At 41.2% G+C, this 25,612-nt stretch overlaps 1 protein-coding gene across 1 annotated transcript; it reads right to left on the bottom strand.

Annotated features, from left to right (window-relative positions):
* Positions 1 to 511: 511 nt before the first annotated feature.
* LOC139311149 (SUN domain-containing protein 3-like) lies at positions 512 to 21,506 on the bottom strand. The gene is made up of 14 exons (XM_070935505.1): positions 21,461 to 21,506; positions 19,498 to 19,624; positions 18,180 to 18,277; positions 17,208 to 17,300; positions 15,253 to 15,337; positions 13,619 to 13,689; positions 12,189 to 12,244; positions 11,517 to 11,557; positions 9,163 to 9,319; positions 7,618 to 7,702; positions 6,363 to 6,472; positions 3,510 to 3,677; positions 1,763 to 1,852; positions 512 to 661 (listed from the first exon to the last, which is right to left on the bottom strand). Exons 1-14 carry the CDS (start codon positions 21,504 to 21,506, stop codon positions 512 to 514), a joined length of 1,377 nt encoding a protein of 458 aa, XP_070791606.1.
* Positions 21,507 to 25,612: the final 4,106 nt, after the last annotated feature.

Raw genomic sequence — 25,612 nt, 5'->3', positions numbered from 1 at the left:
TAAGAACATTTTGTACAATTTTTATCTTTTTATATTGAATAAAGTTTGTTTTTAAAATTAAAAAAAGAAAAAAGAAAAAAGAAAGAGGAGAAACATTCTAGAATTTAGCTCCGGCTGATAATTCTCAGAATATATTTCAAAGTCATATTCCAACAAGAGATTTTCTTGTTCTCGCTCTGTCTTTTTCTTACACAATACATTTGCCTCTATGCTATAATCTGAACTGAAATATTTATTGGGAGATCACCTCCAGTCATCTCATCTTTTTGAGAGAGTGGACAGAATCAAAAGTATTCATGCAACTCAAGATTAGTTTAACAACTCCATGCCTAATCTAACTGAATTTTCAACTGAAATCAAACTGAAATCTGTTAGTCAAATAACTCAACATCATTAGTATGTCCTCATATTTTCTTTCCCATTCTCCCCTGGGAAAAGCTAGAGCAAGTTCTAGGTGCTCTTTACACTTGCTCAGTGTAAATGTTCATATTCCTGTTTTTCTTTATTTATTTTAGGAGATTTCATCCACTTTCTTGCCTAAAAGGTTTATATTGGCCATCCTTCCATGCACCCTGACTCGATAAATGCAGGTATACTCTGGATTTCCCCAGTTGCTCTGCACTTTGATTTTTACATGCTGGAATGTCTTCTCTTGTTCATTCTGAAACGTAGATGAGGGAAAAGAACAAACATAATAAAAAGCAACAGAGATGAAGTCATCATCTTGAATGGCTCTATCAGTTTAATAGAAGAGTGCAAAGCCTATACTGTATATCTGCAGACCTGTTTCCCAAATGTTGATATAACTGCTTTGGGATTGTTACTCATCAGAAAGAAGGTTTTTTTAACTGTGTCCCATTAGCTCCCATCAGTACAGGTAGTCCTCAACTTATGACAGCAATTGAGCCCAAAAGTTATGTTGCTGAGTGAGAAATTTGTTAAGTGAGTTTTGCCCCATTTTACAACTTTTCTTGCCGCAATTGTTAAGTGAATCACTGCAAATATTAAATTATTAACATGGTTGCTAAGTGAATCTGTTTCCCCATTGACTTTGCTTGTCAGAAGGTCGCAAAAGTTGATCACATGACCCCGGGACACTGCAACTGTCATAAATGTGAGTCAGGTGTCAAGGGTGCAAATATAAATAACATGACCATGGGGTTGCTACAATGGTCATAAGCAGGGGTGAAATTCAGCAGGTTCTGACAGGTGAATTTCTGACTGGAGAACCAGTAGCGGAAATTTTGAATAGTTCGGAGAACCGGCAAATACCACCTCTGGCTGGCCCCAGGAGTGGGGAGGGAATGGGGATTTTGCAATATCCTTCCCCTGCCACGTCCACCAAGCCACACCATGCCCACCAAGCCATGCCCAGAGAACCGGTAGTAAAAAAAATTGAATTCCACCACTGGTCATAAGTATGAAAAATGGTCATGTCACTTTTTTCAGTGCCATTGTAACTTTGAACGGTCATTAAGTGAACTGTTGTAAGTCAAGGACTACCTGTATAGTGAATTGCCGCAGATTATCTAAACTACATTCCCTCAGGAGGGGCTCTGGTTTTCCAGCTCTAGCCTAATCCACTCCTTAAAACACTGAATTAAAAGTTGTCTAATTTTTAGGAGATGGGGCAGAACTTGGAGAGGTTCTTTCAAAACAGCTCACTCTGACATGGCCTCTTCAGTTTTACCTCTCATTTACCTCACCTACTTCTCCTATTTTTAGTTCTACCTCTACCCCACTTCTCTCATTTCTAGTTTACCTTCAGTTGGAATGTCTGAATTAGTTCTTTCTCAGTATTATACATGAATGTTCCCAGCAGGATCTCCTCTTTTGTTTCATCATTTAGCCCCTAAAATTAAAGGAAGGGAATCAGTGTAGAAGATTCAAAAGAAGAGTAGAATGCTGCAGTGGCCCTGAAGGACAACCTAGAAGCAGTTCTTGGTCAACGAAGTCAGGTCAATGCAGAAATAAAACAAGGAAGTCTTGAGTTTTGACAGGCAGGCAATCTTTTAATGGTGAGGGGAATTATTTTATATGAAATGGGCAGAGAGCTACGGAGAGTGGTGTGATAAGTACAATTTTCACTGACTATTACTAGGGGCTTTCAAGACTTCGTTTTTAACATGATGTTAAGATACCTATGTTAGGGCTTATGTCAGAAAGCCATGTTGCTGGTTTTCAGCAATTCTGGCATACTGATCTGGATAATTGATATTCTCAGGAAGTAGCAGGCAAAAGTTTTGTCCATTTCATCCTCCTCCCACATGTTGTATTCCAAATCGCTATCCTGTACAGAAGTTGTAATGAAGGCAGAAAATGTCCCTTGAAAGTATCCATTGGATACTTATGGAAGTATCCAATGGAGTAGGCAAAGGGACAATCTTTAAATGAATTTATATGAGAAGCAGCAAAGAAACTGCTAGTCATTTTCTGAATTAAAGACAGCAGGGAAGGCAAGGCCATATCACTGGATAAGAGAAATAGACTACTTAGGGTGGAAGCTGGTAGAATTGGGGAGACACTATTGCTTGTCTTAGAATCCTACCGTTGGAATGGCCATTTAGCCAGGAGTGGGCTGCTGGGGGTTTGCAGGGGTTTGGGAGAACCTCTAGCTAAGATTCTGTGCAGTTTGGAAAACTCCCAAATCCCACTCCTGGCTGGCCCCGCCCACCCCTCCCCTCCTCTCCCAGGAGTCCCCACGCTGCCCATTTTGGATGCAGGTAAGTGTAGGGTGCGCACGGAGGCTTGGGGAGAGCAAAAAACAGGCCTACCGGAAGTTCGGGAAGGCCGGAAAGGGCCTATTTCTGGTCTCCAGAGCTTGGGGAGGCCGTTTTTGCCCTCCCGGAGGCTTGAGGAAAGCTTCCGGAGCTGGGGAGGGCAAAAATGCCCCTCCCACCATGGTGCAGGAGGCTGACTAGGCCATGCCCACAATGGCCACGCCCACCCAGCAATTGGGCAGACAATCCCTTGCTAAAATTTTTGAAGCCCACCCCTGCGTTTAGCCCATTACTGCAAATATTACTAGTTTATCCAGCCTCTATTGATAGGTTACCAGTCCAAACTCTAGAGAAGTTTGCAGTGTATCATATGCTAATCCCTTCACAAAGAGCTTGTCGAAGGGAACAATAGCTTGCATAACCAAAATTAATGTATTAATTAATATTTTTATTAGATTTGTATCCTACTTTTATTTGTTACAATTTAAGGTATGTACATAATACTCCCACCTCCCGTTTTTTCCCAAGAACCTTGAGAGATGAATTGGTCTGCGAGAGAATGTCTGGCCCAAAGTTACTCGACCGGTATATGCTTTATACTAAAGCGAGGATTAGAACTCAGAGCCCTGATTTCTAATCCTTCACCTTAACCTCTATACCACAATGGCTCCGTATCATATATCAGCTCAATATCAAGGGCTTAGTAGCCTTAGTGCTTCCTAAATCAGAGTTCTTTTAATGCACCTTAGAGGAAAGATATAAGATAAGTTAAAACAGTGTTGTACTCACATAAACCAAAAAATCTTTTAAGGCGCTTGTGATTCCTTCCGAAAAAGCTATTGCTTTAGAGATGTGCTGAATTGTAATGGCTGTGAGTTGGACTTTTTCAGGCAGTTTAATTACTGCTTGGCCTTCAGATCCTGAGAATGCCCAGCAGTTTCCAGGGTTAACATCCGGCTACAAACAAGAGACAATTCACATAAATAAAATGTTCAACAGATGTTCAACAGAATTCAGGTCCTGCAGATCAATGGTGGAATTCAAATTTTTTTACTACCGGTTTTGTGGGTGTGGCTTGGTGGACATGGTGTGGCTTGGTGGGCGTGGCAGGGGAAGGATACTGCAAAATCTCCATTCCCTCCCCACTCTAGGGCCAGCCAGAGGTGGTATTTGCTGGTTCTCCAAACTACTCAAAATTTCTGCTATCAGTTCTCCTGCTGCAGATTGATTTTATGTGCGAGTACAATAACAACTGGGGTTTTTCTCCAGGAGTATGGTGAACTTTATTGTGAATGTGTGACAAAATTGCTTCTGACCTCTAAGCTGTGTTTTTTCTGGCTTATTAAGAAGTCAGATACACCAGCAAACTTAACTATTAGTGGGTAAATAGCGTTTTGTATTTAAACTAGAATAATATCCCAACAAGTGTAAATTTTCCAATCAATTGCAATCTGGAAAATATCATTCTTGCCCCATTTCTCCCTGTTGAATGAGGCATTCTCTTTTTCTCATTCTCTTTCTCTCTATCTGCCTTTTAATCTCACTGAGGAGATTAGTGAGGGGAAAAGTCCAGGATCTCCAACATTTTTATTTGCATCCCCCTAGAAATGAAGGGAATGGATGATGAACTGGGAAAAAGGATTACATACAATAAAGCGAGGAAAATAGAAGGTGAAAAGAACAGAGAAAGGGGATGGATGGGATTAAGCCCATTACAGGAATATTCCTGGAAGATTGGTGGATTGTTACTAAAGATGGCATGCTCCCAAGCATTTATCACCAGCAGTCAATGCTTCAACAACTAAATATACAAGGGACCATTTTCTTCCATTCTGAAGCCCAATAATGAAGAATTCTATAGAAACGGGAAAGAATTCTCCTTTTGCTTCCCAATGTCCAGAAGGCATAAATAAGAAGAAACAGTCTAACCCGTGATAGCGAACCTATGGTACGCAGAGGCCTCTCTGATGGCATGTGAGGCGTCACCCCAGTTCAGTTCTGCTGCGCATGCACGCGCACCTCCCACCATCCAGCTGGTCTTTGGGTCTCTGCCGCACAAGTGCGGGGGGGTGGGGCACATAGCGGGAGTAGGGCATGTGAGGGGCGGCTGCACATACATGTCTGGGGGAGCAGGTGAGTGCAGAGGGAGCACGTGCATACACGGGGGCGGGCACATACAGGTGGCGCATGCGCATGCACAGGGCCTGTACACGCATTGTATTTTTGGGGTTCGTGCGCACACGCGCACACTTTGGGCACTCAGTCTGGAAAAGGTTAGCCATCGCTGGTCTACACTATAGCAATAGCAATAGTACTTAGATTTATATACCGTTCCACAGTGCTTTACAGCACACTCTGAGCTGTTTACAACATCAGCAGCCCCCAACAATCTGGGTCCTCATTTTACCTACTTCAGAAAGTTGAATCAACCTTAAGCTGGTCGGGACTGAACTTCTGGTAGTGAGCAGAGTTAGCCTGCAATCCTGCATTCTAGTCACTGTGTCATCTCATCCAGGGGTGGGTTCTAAATTTTTTTACTACTGGTTCTGTGGGTGTGGCTTATTTTGTGGGCGTGGCTGGATGGTCATGTGACAATTATTTAGGATGTAGCAGAGGTACTGGTCCAGAGGTACCAGGCTTTTAACTGCTTGCAGAGCTGTACCAATCTATCCATTTATTTTTGCAGGCACTGATCTACTTATGTATTTTTGCAGGCACTGGTCTATCCATTTATTTTTGCAGGCACCGGTCTACCCATTTATTTTTGCAGGTGCCAGTCTACTCATTTGTTTTCTTTTAACACTGATCAGCTGTAGGCCAGCCCTTTGAAGCCCCGCGGCAAGAGTTTAACCAGTTTTTTTCCCTCTAGCCATCAGCTGGGACTCAGAAGGCAGCAATAGATTGGGGGTGGGGCCAAATAAAAGGTAAGAATAACGCGGTGGGTGGGTGGGTGGGCGGGTGGACAGAACCGGTTCGGTGACGTCATATCGTCACCTCTACTGGCTCGGCGGAACCGGGCGGAACCAGGAGGAACCCACCACTGATCTCATCACAACTCTTGCCATCGTTTAAAATATTTTTAAAGACAGCAACAAAACTTCACAAACTATTCCAGATATACATTCAGAAACAACATTCAGAGGAAAAAGGGAACGTTTTGCTCTTCTCTGGAATATTCTATTTTTGAGCTGGAGAGTTTTGTGCATCCCTCACCCTGCTCTAAACCAACCGAAATCATATTATTGTAATTTGTGAACTCAGCCTTAGTGTAATGCAATGAAATGTAACAGTTATATTTTCAAGTCAGAACAAAATATGCCCTGAAGAACTGCAAAAAAAGTTTTCACAGCCATACACAAATGTGTGCATAATGAACATAACAAGATGCACTGAGCTTTCCTTTAAATTAAGTGAAATCAGATTTTATCAACATTTTGAACTGGAATATAAAACCTCTAGGAAATCCAAGGGCTATAGTGTAGGCACGATCCCGTTGCGAACCGGTAGTAAAGGTAAGTAGAACCCACCTCTGGTATGTAGTTATGAGATAGAAACTGGACTCAGAGGAGAGTACTATTTTTCTAGCTGAGAAATTGTACTATTTTACTAAATTAATTAATAGCAATGATAGAAATACTGCACCTCTAAAATAGTTTCAGGGGGGTTGGCTGAGGAGATAAATGGAAACCAACAGTATTCCTGGTGCAAAAAATCGTAAGTCTTAGATGTCCTGTCTTTATCGATCGTGGCTCCTAGATAGACAGACAGATGATTATGTAACCTCAAGTTGTTTTCCATTCCTAGTGAGCACATAGATGTATTTTCTCATGAAGCTAAGTGGCAGAATTTTTTAAAAAAGTCTAGAATTAGTAGAGAGTAAAATACAAAGAGATTTCATATCAGAAAATACATTCATTCACATGTAATTTCCCAATATCAGTTCCTTCGTAAATAATCTCCATGTAGATAGATGATACTTTTATAAAGGCTAAAATAAGTACAGAGTAAAATATAAAGAAACTTTTCATCAGAACTTACATTCCTATATATAATTATCCAATAGCAATTCATCTTTTGTAGAGTTTAGTGTAGAAAGATAAAAATCTGTCAAATATGATTTCAAGTCACTTTCATATTTTTTTCCAAGCTTCAGCTCACTTCTATTCGATTCTCATACCAGTTTGCTCAATGTGTCTATTTGCACACATTTCCTTCAATATATAAGTCTATTTATTAAACATATTCATATGGCTGCCCAACTCTTACACAGTCATTCCAGACAACTTACAACATTAAAATATCACAGTGTAAAAACCCCATTAACCGTCTCTCTCCAGTGGCAGTTACCACAAACTCACATCAGAAACTCAGTTGGCTCCATATCAACCAGGGGTCCTTAGGCCTGCTGACAAAACCAAGCCTTCCAAAAAAAGTAACCAGGTGAAGGCCAATCTTATTTCTGAGGGAATGATGTTCCAAAAGGGAGGGAGCTACTATTGAGGGAACCCTTCTCCTTGGTCCCACAAGATGTACCTCCATAATACATGGAACCCATAACATACTTTGCCTTCCCACTCTGGTGGGCCAGGAAGATGTAACTGAGGAGAGGTTGTCTTTGTAGGGATTTAAATGTGATATGTAGCACCTTGAGTTGCACCCAGAAGCAAATTGATAAGTACCCTCAAAAGAGGTGATACATGCACAAATCTTCTTTTGTGAAAAACTATATGGACCATTGAATTTTAAATCAACTGAAGCTTCCAGATACTTCTCAAGGGCAACCAGGTTCTCATGATCCAGAACTGGGTGTAACTGGTGCACAACTTGCAGTTTATGCAAAGGCACATCTGGTCATGAGTTGCAAACCCAAAACCACTCCATCTTGTCAGGGCATTACCTATTGACTTTTGAGCCCAGTCAGCCCTCTGTATATCGTCTTCAAAAATCTTCTTAAAAGCCAAATTAAGTATATCGAGCATTTCCTGTAAGGGAAAAGAAAAATGCATCAGGGGAATGGTTTATACAAATATCAGTTACATATGTTAGATACCATAAGTTATAAATAGCACCAATAGCACTGCACACCTGGCACATCCTTAGCCAAGCAGACAAGATAACACCCATCATACAGAGCATACTATGTCCTTGTTAAAGACATTTAAGCATATAAAAAAGCTAACTGTACACTATGAAAACCTATTTAGTCCTTTCATAGAATAACAGAGATGGAAGGGACCTTGGAGGTCCTCTAGTCCAACCTCCTCTTCGAGAGCAGGTGACCCTATACTAGTGTTGGCTAACTTTTTTGCCATTACGTGCCAAAAACATGGGGTGTGGGGGGGTCATGTGCTTGCATGCCCACACCCATAATGCAATGCCCACCCATGTGCCCTGCCCCCACGCGCATGCACACGCAAACCCCCTGCACTCTCCTGCACATGCGTGTGCAACCACCTGCGCTCCCCACGCCCCCCACGCATGTGACCCTCCGCATTCTCCCGCCCCGCCCCGCATGTGCACGCGACCCCCCGCGGCCCGTTTTGGGCCTAGTAGGCCTCCCTGAAGCTTCCTGGAACCAAAAATGGGCTGCGGGGGGGCCCACACATGCACACACGTCTCCCATATGCGCCCGGCCCCCCACGCCAGAGATCAGAAAATCAGCTGGCTGGCAGGAGGCATGCGTGCATGGGCTGGGCGACAGCTTGCGTGCCCACAGAGAGGGCTATAGGGCCATGATGGCAAACCTTGGCTTGCCATCACGGCCCTATACTATTTCAGATAAATGGCTGTCCAGTCTCTTCTTAAAAGCCTCCAGCAATGGGGCCGCAAAACTTCTGAAGGCAAGCCATTCCACTGGTTGATTGTTGTCACCATTAGGAAATTTCTCCTTAGTTCCAGGTTGCTTCTTCCCTTGATTAGTTTCCATTCATTATTTCTTGTCTTGCCTTGTGATGCTTTGGAGAATAGGTTGACCCTGTCATCTTTGTGGCAGCTCCTCAAATCCTGGAACACTGCTATCATGTCGTCCCTAGTCCTTCTTTTCATTAGACCAGCTATACCCAAACTTTGTAACCATTCTCTGTATGTTTTAGCCTCCAGTCTCCTAATCATCCTTGCTGCTCTTCTATGCACTCTTTCTCAAAATCTTGTTTATATTGTGGTGACCAAAACTGGATGCAGTATGGGATACTAATGCCCAGTATGAAATTATAACACTCTTTGGAGCAAGACAGGGACCCTCATTGTGGTTCAAAATTTTCCCTACTGTATTTTTAAGCATATTTGGTAGTCTTGAGGCTGGGTGTGAGAACAAGCCTAACTTAGTTTCATAAAAGAAAAAAAACCAATGACATTCGATGGTAGCAATAGATGAGAAAAGAAAAATGATAATCCAGAAAGATAGGAAACCAGAGAATTTCTGAGATTAGTTTCAGCTTCCTACTTTCTTCTCTCCTGGAAAGTCATTTTCCTCAAGGATTTGCTTTGTGGACTGTAGGATGCCTTTCCTGATGCTGCCGATCTCAGAATGCATGTCATCCATATCTTTTTTAAGGCCCTGAATTTCATGGAATTGTTCTTCAAGCAGATGTTGTGATTTCCTTGGAATAAAGAGGGAAAAAATAGGTGTCAGGATTACCGTATTTTTTGGAGTATAAGACGCACCTTTTTCCCCCCTAAAAGGGGGTGAAAATTTAGGTGCGTCTTATACACCGAATGTAGCCCCGCCCACCCACTGGCCCCCACTCTTTGGCCTCTGCTCCGCAGCAGTTACCTCCTTGCAGCAAGCAGAAAGAAGAAACAGCTCATTTCAGCTTCAGCAAGCCTAATTAGCACAAGTTGATTGGATCAGCTTCCTGACTCTCAGCTGTTTTGCTCTCAGCTGTTTTGCACAGGCCTCTGCTGTTTGCCGCAAGGAGGTAAATTGCTGGGAGCAGATTTTTTTTTCTTGTGCTAATCAAACTATGCTGAAAACGAAAATGAAAGTAAAGCAGGCTATTTGTTGTTTGCTGCAACAAGGCAAAATTGCTGGGAGGCAGAGGCAGATTTCTTTTCCTCACCAAAAAAGGTAGGTGCGTCTTAATAGTCCGGAGCGTCTTATACTCCAAAAAATACGGTATATACAGGCTGCAAAACTCTGAAAAACTGTTAAATGGCAGCAAAAGGATACAAGCCATTCTATTGTTGCTTCCATCTAGTGTTGCCTGGATCTTTGCAGTAGACTAATGTAATACAAGTAGTCCTTGACTTACAACAGTTCATTTAGTAATAGTTCGATGGCACTGAAAAAAGTGATTTATGACCACCTTTCACACTTACGACTGTTGTGGGATCCCCATGGTCACGTGATGAAAATTCAGATGCTTGGCAGCTGATTCATATTTATGAAGGCCGCAGTGTCCCAGTGTTATGTGATCACCTTTTTGCAACCTTTTGACAAGCAAAGTGTCAGCCCTGGAGGCTCTTCAGGGCTGCCACACTTAGTGCTGTGGGAAGGGGTTTGCACGGAGTTGGTAGAGTTATTTAGCCATAACATTCTTTCTCTGAGAGTCAAGGATGTTCAGTCTGCACCTGGAGAGGCGTGACTGGGAGGCATCTACAATTGGGACAGTAGATTGATTAGACCATGTGATGGATATGTGGGTGCAGGGGAAGGGACTTTGACTTTCTTTTGGGTGGGGAAAACCCGGGAACTTTCAAATTCGGGTTTTCCCAGATGTGCCAATATGACATCTGTAATAAAATGGATCTTTGAGGAACTGCTTGCCTCAGAGTCTTACTTGGTTGGGGGTGTTACTTGGAACCCTGACACAACGTCAATAGGGAAGCCAGATTCATTTAATAACCGTGCTACTAACTTAACAAGGGCAGAGTTTCACTTAACAAGTGTAGCAAGATAGTCATAAAAAGTTCACTTAACAAATGTCTCATTTAGCAACAAAAATTTTGGGCTCAATAAGTTGAGGACTGCCTGTAATTGTAACTGTTTGCCAGACTATTGCTGGGCCTGCAATGCATCAGCCAATTATTGTGCATACATCAGCCTGGACATTAAAGCATTTTTCCTGAATCTGAAGGATGCTAGATTCAGGAAAAGATATATGAAGCATGCCTGACCCCAATATCCTAAACATATGTACTCGGGAATTAATCTTATTGAAATCAGTGGAACTTACTTCCATGGAATTACCGCTTAAATATTTTCTCCTGGGGTGCAAAAGAATGTTGCACAGTGGTCTCTAACCAAAATACTGTACTTATCCAGAGAAGTCTTCCAAAGCGTTTTCAACCTTAAGATTGCCTCCAAAGGGATTGGTGTAGGCCAAGGATGGGATTGCACAACCTATTGTTTTTAACCCTAATGTACATGAGGTCATGAGGGTTGAGGCCTAAACTCCTGGACCTAGACCAAGGCATGGCTGGCTGGGGAATTCTGGGAGTTGAAGTCCGCAGGTCTGAAAGTTGCCAAAGTTGGGCAGCTCTGTCTTAGATGGTTCCTATAGGTCTAAGCTTGGCTGGGGTGATGCTGCATTTCAATAAGCTGCATTCCCTGAGGTTTGTACAGCTCCCATGCTGTACAAGCCGTTAAACCATGACTTTTCTTCCATATGTTAGATTGTGTGGTTTATTGGATGACGATCTCCAGACTTTTTAAAAAAACTTATGTACATTCTTGTTTTTTCTATTGTATTTTGTAAATTGCCCAGAGCTGTGATAGATTAAAGCAGTTTATGAATTTAATTAATGAGTAAAGTTTTTTTCTTTAAGATATTTTGGAGAGATATGGAATAGCCTTACCAGAGTTCATTCAGCTCAGTTTCATACTCTTTTGTAAGTTCCTGTTGGAAGAAAAACAACAGATATGATTCAATTTTAATATTTATAACATGTGGACCCCCAACCACAATTAATTGTAATTAATCAATGACCATTTTAGAAAAAAAATATGCTTCTTGACTTAAGTTCAATTCCATATCTACCCAGCCAGAATTATGTAGTAAATTACAATTTTATCATACTGATTACAGATAGTCTGTAATGTAGTTTGCCAATTGCAGTTACTAAATAAGGACTACCTGTTATTGGATAACGCAAAAGTAGAGAAGCCAGGTTTGCTACTTGAGCCATTCTTTTATTTTTTTAAAAAAGGAAACCCAGGTTTTAATTGTTACTTCCATGATGGCAGACTATACACAAATTCACTTGCTGTTTTCCAGATACAACATTTCTGGTAGCCTCAAAACCCAAGAAAGCAAATGTGAACAGCACCTCTACTATGATGGCCCCTTATTATCCAGCAAGGCCTTGTTTCCTTTGAGAATAACTACTGAGGAAAGGCTGTTTGTGGGTGGCAGCCATTTTGTCTCGAGGCTCATTGCATGCTTCCCAAATTCTCCATGAGTTGCCCAATCTGGCCCCAAACCATTTTGATGACTTTCATTTCTGTCCATTATGTGGAATGGTATTTACCTTCGATGATAGGCCATCTGATAATCGCAGGTATTGACAAACGCAGTAAATGGTACCTGTAAGAAATAAGCAAAAATGGGAAGAGTTTCTACAATTAACTCTACAAATGCCTTTTATTTTGAAGCTTAGTGTCCAAGAAATTGCTAAAGTGGCACAGAGCATTAGGAAAGAAATCTCTAACGTTATCCCCTTTTCTCAAAACTCTTCAAAAAGTAAACTAATCCTACCTGCACTGAGATTTGACAACTTTACTGAACACTGGACACTTTCTCTCCTTCATTTTGAAAGAACAGAAAAGCTTGGAAAATTAGTTTTATAAGCACAGAGTAATATAGAAGTGTATATAAGAAAAGTATCACCACACATAGCCATCTCCCACTACTTGAAGGAGCATTTAAAAATTCACTTTTTCCTACCAATACTTGCCATTCAAACTCCCTTCGTTTACTTCAACCATCTACCCAAATTTGCTGTTATAGAATCTTTTTCAGTAATGGGAGAAAAATCTGTATCTGCTGAGAAAAAGGTGAGTGGTCATAGGCTGCACAATAACATGCCCTTGCAGGCGCTTCCATACGTATTCATCCTGCAAGAATCATGGTGGGCCATGACTTTGTTGGATCCTGGTTTAGAGAAGGAGGAGTTGGAGCTGGGACTGTCCAACAGGGAGAACACAGCCCTCTCTGAACGATTGGAGAGTCCAGGGGTTGGGACGAGGCAGTTCCAGGACTTTCTGACGGGAGAGGGGGGCAACCAAGTGGACGGGGATCCTCCTGAAGGAGCAGAGCAGCTGCAGAGAGCCAACAGAGATGACAGGCTCCAGACTACCTCTGACGAGGAACAGCTCCCTCCCCCACTGATCTGCAGACAGTGCAGAGCGGAGAGAGGCACAGAGAAGGTCAGTGAGGTTGCTTGTGAGGAAGCAGCCCTGCTCTTCCTCACAAGGAAAGCTGAGGAAAGGTGATTTAACCAGATGCTTGGGAAGATGTGTTTGTCGGGAACACTTGCTCATTTTGATGTGCTTCTTCCCAGCTTCGCTTCATCCTGTTCCTTGAACTTTGGACTTAGTCTCAGCTCTTGCACTTCAGACTCGTGGACTATGTTTTGGTTGCTGGAACTCTGGACCTGTTAGTATTGTTACCTCCCTCTTTCACTTTGGGTTGTCTGGGACTTAGTTTGTAAATCCAGAATGAGGGAAAAGCATTGGAGGATTGTCTGTCACTGTGATAATGAGCAATAAACAGACCTTCCTTAACCTCTGCCTTGCCCACGTGACTTGGGTTAGAACATGAACTTTTCTGGATAAATTCTGGCACATTGGGACTTCTGACACTCAGATCCTCAACATGAGCACCTTTTATGTTCGATCCACGAGAACCTGCCGCTATTCAGATGTTTTTCAAATTTCAAGTGGAACAATGAGTACTTACCATAAATGACTGAGAGAGCTATGATGAGGAACGTCAAGCATCTCACACAGTTTGCCATAGAGTTTTGGTTTCTGAGAAGGAAGGTAGGATCATTAAGGCAAAGTCAAGGGACGGAACAATTCTTAGGAACTGCTAAGGATAAGAATAGGAATCTTGATAATAGCGAAGGTCACCCAAGGGCATTGCTGGTTCCTTCAAAACCAGAGAGGTTTATTAACAAGTCATTCTAAGGGTTGCTGCTACTTCATGTCTTTTTCTCTCTCCTCTCTTCCTTGCTTAATATCTACCATAAAACAATGCATGGTGTGATGTCATCAAACAGGATGTTTCCTTAACCCCCAGTGCCAATGGTATCACATCATACATTATGGCTATGCTAGCTGTTGCATGAGAAAGGGAACAACAAACACCTTGGAAGTTGCATCTATTGAGTTCAACCAATTCAGTACTGTTTAAGTTGTTACCAGCATTCCTAGCTTTCAAACAGGGGCCTTTCCCAGACTGGACACGCAGAGATGGATTTGGAAATTGCCTACATGTGAAACAGGTCAAATATCAAATTCTAGGTAATGCTCAGGTTATTACATTGCTTGAGATATGGAAAAGCAGAAGAGAGAGGAAAAGAAAAAGAAGAGTTGTTGGAAACCAGCAGAAGGGTCAGCAGAAAGACTACTTGTGAATAATCAGTACAGGAAGACATAACACAAGCCTTGTCTTTCTTCCTCCAAGTAATGGAGGAGAGAGGCAGCTTGAGTCCATGCAAAGGATTCAAGAGGTCAGTGGATATTTCAGCTGGGTCTATGACATTTCGACATGGCCAACTCTCCATACGACAACTCGCTGTGGGGCAAGAGTTAAACTAATATCAAAGAAACGGTGGAGTAGAATCATTGAAGAAAGAATGGAAAAGGAAGGACAGAATAAAAGGTGAATGACAAAAATTAAAATATTTTAAAATTTTATTTTAAATAATAAAATTGAATTGTTAAATTGTCCCATGGCGAGTTGTCCTGTGGTGAGTTGGCTGTGGCGAGTTTGGTTGCAGCAACTTGGCTGTGGCAGGTTGTCCCATTCCCAGCTCAGTAGAACAAGCTTGGCAACTTCCACCACCAAAGAAGTTGCTGAGTAAGTTGGCTGGAGAAGATATGAGATTTGGAGAATCTGAGAGAAGTAGACTTGAATTTAGAGGGAGGCAGTTAGGACCGGGAAGAGAGTGAGAGGGGAACTGAAAATGGGACCATGCAGAGTCTGACACTTTTAGAGTCAAGGAAGGGAGAAAATAAGGGTGATTGTGCATAAAACACCCCATTAAAATATAATTAATTCATGGAATATTTCATAAAATTATAATAAATTATTTTAATATATAACATGAATTTATAAACAAAATATTTTTTAAAAAATATTTAAAATATATAAAGTGTATTAAGACAATTAAAATAAGACAGGTATTAGGGTAACACCTCTTTGGCCTATTTAAAGTCTTGCATGTCAAAAGACGCATGATATTTCCAACTCTACCCCACCCAAGGGAGATCTTCTGTAATGGAGAAGACTATCAGATGCAAAGTTAGCTGTCTTGATTATGATTTCTTTTGAAAGCAGCTTTTGAACATTTTTACACTGCCACTTACCTTGCACAGTAGCAGGATTGTAAAAGTTTTCGAAGAAAGCAGATAATAGAATATACAATAAGGCTCGGAATGCAGCATATGGTTTCTGTGAAACAGAATAATTCACAAAACATTTAAGAATTTGTTTCTGAAGGTTTATAAAGTAACTGGGAATATACTTGTTTGGCCATCTGATCTGCTGAGGACTGTAAGTATGAAGATAAGTTAATACCTTCCTAGCAAAAATAAATAAATAAAATTGGTAAATTCACAATTCAAACTCTTAGCAAATACACCAGTTAGTACTATTTTCTGCATGCATCATGTATGCTGTTGCCATGTATGATTCATCAAGTCACAGCATGAGATATAGGATCAAACCGTATTTTAGCAAGTGGTGGGATTTAGTCAACATTAAAACCCAAAATAAAATGTTAGGTTGCACTGAGATCTAGATCTCAGTGCAACCTAACATCCAATTTTAACAAATAAGGATCTCCAAATTACTGCATCCAATTTTAACAAATAAGGATCTCCAAATTACTGATGCGCAAAATTATACAATGAAGTGGCTTAATCTGAAACACAATAGATTATATGAATATAGCCAATCACTACTACTGACCTTAGGTTCAATCCAGAGGAGATTCTTAAATCTTATTAAAATCAGAGAAACTTTTAGAGTTAAATGTTCATTTCAGTTAGACTTTTTAAGATTAACTTTTTCTGGACTGTATAAAAAAGGGCGGCTTTAATTTTAAATGCATCATCATGTCCACTAAAACTGTTGGTGGAATTCCTGCAATGTAATCCTACTCTTTAAAAAAATGTCATCTTAGCAATATATTTTAAGACTTTCACACTAGGTCAGAAAATTATTATATCCAGTGGGCAGCCTTAGACATGGAAGTTTTGTCGCTGTCCCTTTCTACATATAGGAAGATATACAGTAGATGAGAAAGATGGATGAGGGTATTCTCAAGTCTGTCACTCCTACGTTTAAAGCTTACTATAGGTTTGGATGAACATGTAGAATGGATTTTGTACTACAGAACTGATATTCCAGAAAAGAATGAGCACCACCAAGTGAAACATCTTGCTACCATCATTTGTCAAAAAAAGCACCTTTGGGACAATTGTTGTGTCAAGTGGATAAGAAAAAACTCCAGAAGAGTTTATATTTGTCAATCTACTTAAATATTATTCCACCTCTCAAAGACAAAACAATATGTGACCATCATGATATTCTAAAGTTGGAAGTTGTCTTGGTATTGTGGCTCCGACCTCCGAGCCCATCTTATCGGAGGGAGAAGGCTCCGAACATGAAGGAGAGGAGCCAGCCAGGCCTCCCTCTCCAGGCCCCTCCTCTCTGCAATGCCTCAGGTGTCTGCCGAGGGAGAGGAGATTGGCCAGGAGCCAGGTGTCTCCGATGACAGCGATGACGGTGATAAGTCGTTCCTGGATCCACGCCAACAAAGGCGAGATAAACGTTTGCAGCAGATGAGGAGGCGTGCCAGGGATTAAGTTGAGTCACTGGACCACACCCCACAGGCTATATAAGAGAGTGTGGTGGCCATTTAGACTCTGTGACAGACAAAGCTAACTTCTGGCTAGTCACTTTGTACAACGCCTAATCTGCTGAAGGTTCCATGTTTGAGCTAGGACTGTTTTGAAAACTGTGTGTATTCGTTGGGGTTATCTGGTGGAGGGACACTCCCTCTTCTTCTAGTAAAGCACTTGGCAGACGGTTATCATATTGCTGCCAAGTTCCTGATAACGAACATTGTGTGTGCCAAGTAATTCTTTAACCCCCGGCTGGCTGTTTGTGTGTGTGTGGGGACGGGCACAGAACACTTGGAGGATTAATTTCTATCCCTGGTTGAAGGCTGTCCAGCTTTCTGCTTGAATAACTTTAGCTATCAAATGCACCATATTTTTAGGAAAGCTGTAGGAATGTGGAACTGCTAGATACATACTCAGCATACTCCTTTCAGATGAAGCTGTGGAATCAGATGAGAAGCGGCTACAGCAACTCTCACCAGCAATGACTTCTCTGGTAAAACCTCCTGCTGAAGAAAACCCATCTCATTATCCAGTCATCACTATCATCTTATATCAATAATTTCTGTATACAGATTGGATTGGCAACAGCTGCTCTGACTTCCACCTGCATCAATATCAGTGATGGGATTCTAATCCCGGGCCTAACGGTTTCTTATTGGTAGTGCGCGGGTGTGCGCGCTGGCTTTGTGAGCCCTTGGCACTTCTCCACCAGAGGTAGGTTTCAGTAGGTTCTGACCAGTTCTGGAGAACTGATAGCGGAAATTTTGAGTAGTTCGGAGAACCGGTAGTAAAAATTCTGATTGGCCCCACCCCCATCTATTCTCTGCCTCCCAAGTCCCAGCTGATTGGGAAGAAATGGGGATTTTGCAGTAACCTTCCCCTGGAGTGGGGTGGCAATGGAGATTTTACAGTATCCTTCCTCTGCCACACCCACAAAGCCACACCCACAGAACCGGTAATAAAAATTTTTGAAACCCACCACTGTTCTACACATGCGTTTTTTGATGACATCTGGGCTGGTGGGTGGAGCCTCCCGCCACCGCCACTACCAGTTCGCCGAACCGGGGCAAACCAGGAGTAACGTACCACTGATCAATATATATTTCTACAATCTGTACAGTACTTTCTTCTTTCCTATTCTTATTTCTTAGCCCTTTTGAATAGATCAATTGCTAGAGAGAACATATGAGGGGAACTGCAAAATTATGTATTGTGAGGCCAATACTTAAGAGCTTTAGTCGATTTGTATACATTGCATAGATATAAACTAGCAAAAAGATTCAAGATGCAATCCTGACATATTTTTTTCTGGGACTTTTTTTTTTTTAATCTCTGGCCTCTAATCATTAGTGGTTATCCAAAGCCTAAATGTTTCTTAGACTTACGCCCATTTTCTTCTCCCTGATCGTAAAGTGAGGACATCTGGTTAGATGAGGTAGTAGATGTCCTGGGACAACCTCCTGAAGAATTAAGCAGGTACCAGCTGAAAGAAGAAGAGTTACAAATGATCTTCAATGCTCTACAAATGTACGTTATGTTGGTGCAGCACAATTTGTAATCATGAAAAATACCAACCCTTTAGCATTGAGCAATAACACTTACTTATATACCACTTCGTACTGTTTTAGAGCCCTCTCTAAGCGGTTTACAGAGTCAGCATATTGCCCCCAACCATCTGGGTCCTCATTTTACCGACCTTGGAAGGATGGAAGGCTGAGTTAACCTTGACCCGGTCAGGATTGAACTTCTGACAGTGAACAGTGAGTTAGCCTGCAATACTGTGTTCTAACCACTGCGCTACCACAGCTCCTAAATAAAGCTTTTTTCATGCTTTAGAGCTGTAATATGCAGGCTGCCTGAAATACATTATCCTAAGAATGATGATCCTTAGTGTCCTTAGTTCCATGCATTGTGGCAACAAGGCTTATTAAAAAACTATTTGCTATTCCTGAATGTTAGTTCTAGCCTAAAGTTTCACAAACGTGGTGTACTTGCCTTAGGGAGGTGCATACAGAGTCCAGGGGAGGTGTGAAAAACTTTTTAACCCCGTTGTTACAATAAATCCATCTTTCCCGAAGTTTCATTGTATTGTTTTCATTGTTCATTTGTGTTCATGTGAATACAGTACTTGGACTATTAAGGGAGATGTGTACATTTTAGATTATATATATTTTTTTCCAATATTTTTTATTTTATTCAAAAAATTAAAACACAAAATCCAAAGGGGAAAAAAATTAACAAAAAACAGAACTAAGCTAAACAAAAACATCTAAAAAAAGGTGTGAGTTAAAATGACAAAAAAGAAAAACACGTATCATCCCTCAGTTACTGGCACTCAGGCTTTTGGGCAGCTTATCTTTTGTTATTGTCCTCCTCGGCAACTGATTTCTGGATATGAAAAAAACCTCAGGATTTAAGGGAACACATTGATGCAATTAGAAAATCATTTACAAGCAATTGGTGAATTGCAGTGGCATGTGTGCAATCATGTAGCCATTCATAATGTCTCCTCAATCTGTAGGAAGCTATACTGTACAATTGCAGTTGACTAGAAAATTAAGGGAATGGTTGATTGTGCTGGCTGCAAAGTCTGGGAATTGAGGCCTCAAAAGAAGAGCATTAATTTGAAGAAGACTCTCTTAGATTATTTTTCACAGATATATTTGTTATGTTACAGTAACTAAATGCATGCATCCTTCTTACTTGTTTGACTGTGTCTTGCCCGATCCTCTTGTCGCCCTGGGATTGCTACCTTGCTCAGCAGGGTTATCTTGAAAAGCTGGCGTTGCTTGAGCTGGACATCTTCGCACGGAACGTTTCCCATCCATGACTGAAAGGACAATGTGATAATTGGAAGTGTTTTGAAAGAATTCTGTTGGTTTCTTCTTCTAACTTATTGTGCTCTCAAAATCTCAACACTGAAAAGTTACATGCACAAAAAAGCACCCTGCTTTCCACACGCATCAAAATAGCCTCCATTCTGTCTTTCCAATCCACTTCTGTGATGTGTGAAGATTAACCAGCTGACCTCCAGTGTGTGATGTCACAATAGGAGGCCTACAGTGAGATAAATATGATCATCTCATGACATCACAATATGGCATATGATATTACCAGCAGAGAATTTTGTTCCTGTTTGTCACGTACTTCTGCATATTCATAGTGGCATTTTTGGTGTTAGCCAAATAGAAGCTGCAACTCATATTTCTATCACAGAAACACGAGTCCTTTAATCAAGTTATTTAGGGAAGGGTCAGAAAGGAAGGGTGCATACTTTGTCTGCAAAAGCAGGAATATCTGAGGGACCATCTCTTGCCGGTCACATCTACCTGACCCATCAGAATGGGGAGGCAGGGAATGTTGCTGGTCCCACCCCGAGGGAGATACACCTGGTGGGACCCAGAAGGGCCTTCTCCGTGGTGGCTCCCTCTCTCTGGAACATCATTCCCCCAGAGATTAGAACGGCCCCCACTCCAACGCTCTTCCAGAAAGCGGCGAAGACCTGGCTCGTGTGATCTGCTGTTCCCGGGGTGGGGTGGGGGGTGATTTTATTATATTATACTATATTAATTTATTTGATTCTTTTTATTAGTTTTATTGTTTTAAATGTTGTTTTATATTCTGTAAACCACCTTGAGTCTCCATGAGCAAATAGGCAGCTATATTAATTAATTAATTAATTAATTAATTAATTAATTAATTAAATCAATTAATAAAAAAATTGATCCCAGATTCAGTTCTTGGCCCTGCAGTGGAGATAATGTTTTGCTAAACAGATTAGGGATCAAAAGCAGCTTCCTTTGTTTCTAACTAATACCTTTCTTTAAAAAAATTGCTTGTTATAATCGTCCTTTTGGCACAATCCAGAGAAAGTATGTGTTGTGAAAAGATCCAACAGTTGCAACCTTTTTTTCATATTAACAGATGATTATGCTTTGTGCACCATCTGAAATAGAAGTTGATCCATAAAAACTGGTCTCCATGAATGCCTTTTCCTTCATTGGGAGGAAAGGAACTTTTTTTTAAAAAAAAAACAAAAGTTATTGCCAGGTGAAGAAGGAAAACAAATGAGTTGAAGTGCTGGATATTTTCACTAGAGGTCAGTCTTATTTCATATTAAACAGCTCATGATCCCTTGTGGATGGTCCTTTCGGAAATACCTATTTCCTTACTTAAATGGAGAAGCAGAATAACCATGAGTGGGCAAAAAAAGGATTGGGAGCAGAAGTGACTTCCAACTTCCTGCTTGATTCCCCATTGATGTTGCTTGTGGGCAGGGGTGAAATCCAGCAGGTTCTGAAGAACCAGTAATGGAAATTTTGAGTAGTTCGGAGAACCGACAAATACCACCTCTGGCTGGACCCAGAGTGGGGTGGAATGGGGATTTTGCAATATCCTTCTCCTGGAGTGGGGTGGGAATGGAGATTTTGCAATATCCTTCCCCTGCCACGCCCACCAAGCTACGCCCATAGAACCGGTAGTAAAAAAAATTGGATTTCATCACTGCTTGTGGGAATCTGGCAGGGAGTTCAGAAATCAATCCTCTTTAGCTGACCAGTGAAATTGCCTGCTTGTGGAAGGGGACAAAGGGAGCTGCAGACCACAAGGAAAACTGTACCCCAGCATGTCCACAAGGGCCCCCTGTCTTCAAAGAGAAAGGGCTCACCCATCAATCTCTGGCGCTCCCCAGAACTTCTGAGTCTTTCACTCATCCTTATTTCACCAGCTTCCTTCATCTGTTATTTCAGTTGTCAACCTTGGTTCCAAGGCAGCCAACTGCCATTTGCGGATCCACCAGCTGATTGGATGCAGGGGAGAGAGGGAGGTGGGGGAAAAGGTGAAGATACAGTCCTTCCCTCCTCCCTTGTGCCATACAACCTATGGGTTTCTGGGAAGTGTAGTCAGAAGGCATGGTAGTGGCACCAAAGTGACAATTTTCCCAAACTACATTCCTAAGTGAGTCATGGGTACTGGATTTCTGTAAATTAGCTCATTGGAGCTACTTTCTTTCGATGATTCTTCTCTTATACCTTCCAATTGAAAGTTACAAAGAGCCACAAGAGTATATAGACAGGGGTGGGCTTAAAATTTTTTAGCAAGAGGTTCTCTGCCCAGTTGCTGGGTGAGCGTGGCCATGGTGGGTGTGGCCTAGTTGGCCTCCTGCACCATGGTGGGGGGGCATTTTTACCCTACCCAGGTTCCGGAGGCTTTCCTCGAGCCTCCGGAAGGGCGAAAACGGCCTCCCCAGGCTCCGGAGGTCCTGAACTTCCGGTATGCCCATTTTTTGTCCTCCCCAAGCCTCTGCACATGCCCTGCACTTACCTGCATCCAAAATGGGCCGCATGGTGACTCCTGGGAGGGCCGGGGCAGGGTGGGTGGGGCCAGGAGTGGGATTTGGGAGTTCTCCGAATTGCACAGAATCTTAGCTAGAGGTTCTCCTGAACCCCTGCGAACCCTCAGCAGCCCACCTCTGTATATAGATATACAAAAGCACATCCCCACAGATAAAGCAGCAGAGAATCGTAGCTTTCCAAGACAAGAAATATAGGGCATTTTTGCTCTCTTACCCTTTTTTTGCTGTGTTATTTAGCCAGCCTTGATCTTGCAATAACAAAACGCCTGTAAGATTGCACATATGAGTGTGTCATTCATTAGACAGAAGTTGTGCCTTCCTTGCTCAAGTCTTGGAGCCTCTCAAAGGCTAAAACATTGCATTATAGCATATACTTCAGAGATTCAAGACAACTTCATCATTCATGCTAATCAAGGAGAGGGGGTTGTCTGTTTAAAAGAATTTTGGATAATTCCAGTATTACAGCTGCAACATATCAGCACAGCTGGTTCTACCACCTCCTCACCCAGACATATTCATAAGCAAACGTGCACATGTATGCAGTACTGTATTCAAAATCTTAACTCAAACATGAGGTCCCATGTGATGGATAAGAGGATATGAGGAAAATAAGCAGATTCCAATAATGATCGAAGGATTAATACTTATACCCTCATACTGGCCCTAGTCCGTTTCCCACATCTATTTAAAATGTGCTGTTCCACCTTAAAAGCCCGTCAAAGCCTCCAAGAACAATGAATATCATAAGGATTGCATATCTTTATAGATATGGTAACCTGTGGTGGGATTCAAAATTTTTTACTACTGGTTCTGTGGGTGTGGCTTGGTGGGCATGGTATGGCTTGGTGGGTGTGGCAGGGGAAGGATACCTCAAATTCTCCATTCCCACCCCACTCCACTCCAGGGGAAGGGAAGGATACTGTAAAATCTCCATTTCCACCCCACTCCAGGGGAAGGATACTGTAAAATCTCCATTCCCTTCCCACCCCACTAACCTGCTTTTCAGTTCCGTGTGCAGAGCAACAAAAGACGACTCAGCTGATCAGCTGGGACTCGATCAGATGAGACTCGGGAGGCAGCGAATAGATGGGGGCGGGGCCAGTCAGAGGTGGTATTTGCCGGTTCTCCGAACTATTCAAAATTTCTACCGGTTCTCCAGAACTGGCTGAATACGACCTCTGATGGTAACCATGCCTCCATATCTTCATCAAAGGACCATCTCTGGATTTTCTGCCAACTGAACTATATTTATTTGATTTTTAAAAAATAATTTCAACCTTTATTACTTTATATGTAACTCAAGGCAGCAAGCATATCTAATAATCCTATTTTTCCCACAACAACCCTGTGAGGTGGGTTGGGCTGAGAGAGACTGGCTGGCTCGAGGTCACCCAGTCATACCAGAACTCACTGTCTCCTGGTTTTTAGGCCAGCATCTTAGCTACTACACCAAACTGGCTCTCTCTTCTCTAATGAATTATTCCTGGGAAAAACATTACCTGGGAGGCTAATCTTATGAGTGCTTGCTGAAGACATTTTCATTTGCTTATGTAGATTTTAAAAAAAAAAAATTATGAAGGCACGACTTTACATATTTTATCAGAAAGCCAGGACTGACTAGGTGTTTGACTTGTCTTCTCTCAGGCTCAGTCCTAACAATATTAGTCAGAAGCACATGGACACAGAACAATTCTTTGCTACTTGTGCACTAGTGAGTTGTAAGTCCTTAGGACATCATCCAGCCATTCCTGTGGCAATATATCACTAATAAAGATTGATTTCATATAGCCATAGCAGTAGTTCAGTGACATTGTATAGTGCTAGAACGGTCTTTGTGGGGTAATGCCTACTCTTCACTTTTCAAGTTAAATGTCATGCTAAGCAGGACTCAATGAAAAATCTTTCAGCAATCGGTAGTAAATTGGCAATAGTACTATGGTCCTAGATGTTGAACAATAGCAACAGAAGTAGGTTTTTCCTGAAAAATAGGCTGCTGAATATAGAAATGATGAAGAAGGAGGATATTGTTTTTGATGCATGTCGGTCTTGGTGTAAGTGCAAATAGTGGGTTTAAACCAAGATGCAATCAGGGGTGCACCAACCTTTGGATGATAGGCTTTGGAAAAAAAAAAGTTCTAATAAGCAATATGGGTACTGCACTTTAAATGCAATGAAATCTGTATCTTAATAAAGAGGCATTAGAAAGTATAATGAGAGCAGAGATAATGAAATACTTGTTCTTAAATATTTTACTAGAATTAAGATTGCACTCATATATAACAAGCACATGCTATAAAATGCTGTAGCACGATTTCTATAGAATATAGTACATGTTCTTCCTTAACCTTGGGCGAATTAACGAAGGGCCAGATAGTTTAAATTAATAAATATTGCAGATTTAATCTCAGAAAATAATTCATTTAACGTAGAGAAGGGCAACTTGTGACAAAATTCAGAGGTGACATTTGCCCATGAACTTTGGAAAAAAAAGGTGATATTATTAAATTTAACACTTTAATGCATGGGGAAAGAAATAAATGCTTTGGAATGACTCTAGAATATAAGAGTTGTTTAATATTATTTTTCCCCCATGTTAGCATCATAGCCAGAACTGACACACATCTCAGCAGCCCAAATTACAGCAAGCAATGGATTATCAATGTAAAAAATTGCACTTCTGTATAGAATCATGAATATGAACTTAAAACATATAGAATTAACTATTAGTTATAAAATGTATACTGTGGGTAGGCGCAGTATTTATATGTCCCAAACAATGTATAAATTTTAAGATAAAACCGCTAAAGAAATTATGGGAAGTATATGGTCTGTCTTTAGAAAGTAATTATCAAGGCTGTAAGTTCATGTTTATTAATCATTCACATCCAATTATTCCTTATTCCTTTCATTCTTTGTTCTCTAGTAAGATGCTTTGATGGCTTCCATTTTTATTTTTTTACAAAATGAAACTAATTAGATGGGTGAAGGATGGAAGCGTTTCAAAAATCTCTTGTGTTTTTCCATTGATTATGAATTTCATCTGCATAAATAAACCATCCTCACTGGTAAGAGCTGAGCAACCTGACATTTCAAGTTTTGTGTTTCTGTTTTCTCCTCTTCCTGTCCTTGTTAGCTAAACCAGGCCAGATTTTAGAGGGAAGGATGCATGGATTTGTAATTCAATTTGTAATTTCTGAAAGTGATGGTCATTAAACAAACCCACTCATTTGATTGGACTTATTTTGCTGAAACCAACAACAAATGCCAGAAACTGGCAAAAAAACATTGTGAATCGTGAATAAAACTGTAACACTTATATGGGATTCCTCGTAACAATGGAAAAATGGGAATTATAATCAATAAAGGAGCAAATCAATGTTGGAATCTGAAACCTATGTTTGGTTGTCTTTGTGCATGTCTGTATACTATACAGATCTATAAATTTCGTGGAGCAAAGAATTCAGT

This window comes from Pituophis catenifer, unplaced genomic scaffold (assembly GCF_029215685.1).
Source record: "Pituophis catenifer annectens isolate HBS135680 unplaced genomic scaffold, rPitCat1.0.hap2 SCAF_2, whole genome shotgun sequence".
NCBI lineage: Eukaryota > Metazoa > Chordata > Lepidosauria > Squamata > Colubridae > Pituophis > Pituophis catenifer.
The sequence above is the reverse complement of the archived record's forward strand: the minus strand, read 5'-3'. Positions and strand labels throughout refer to the sequence as shown.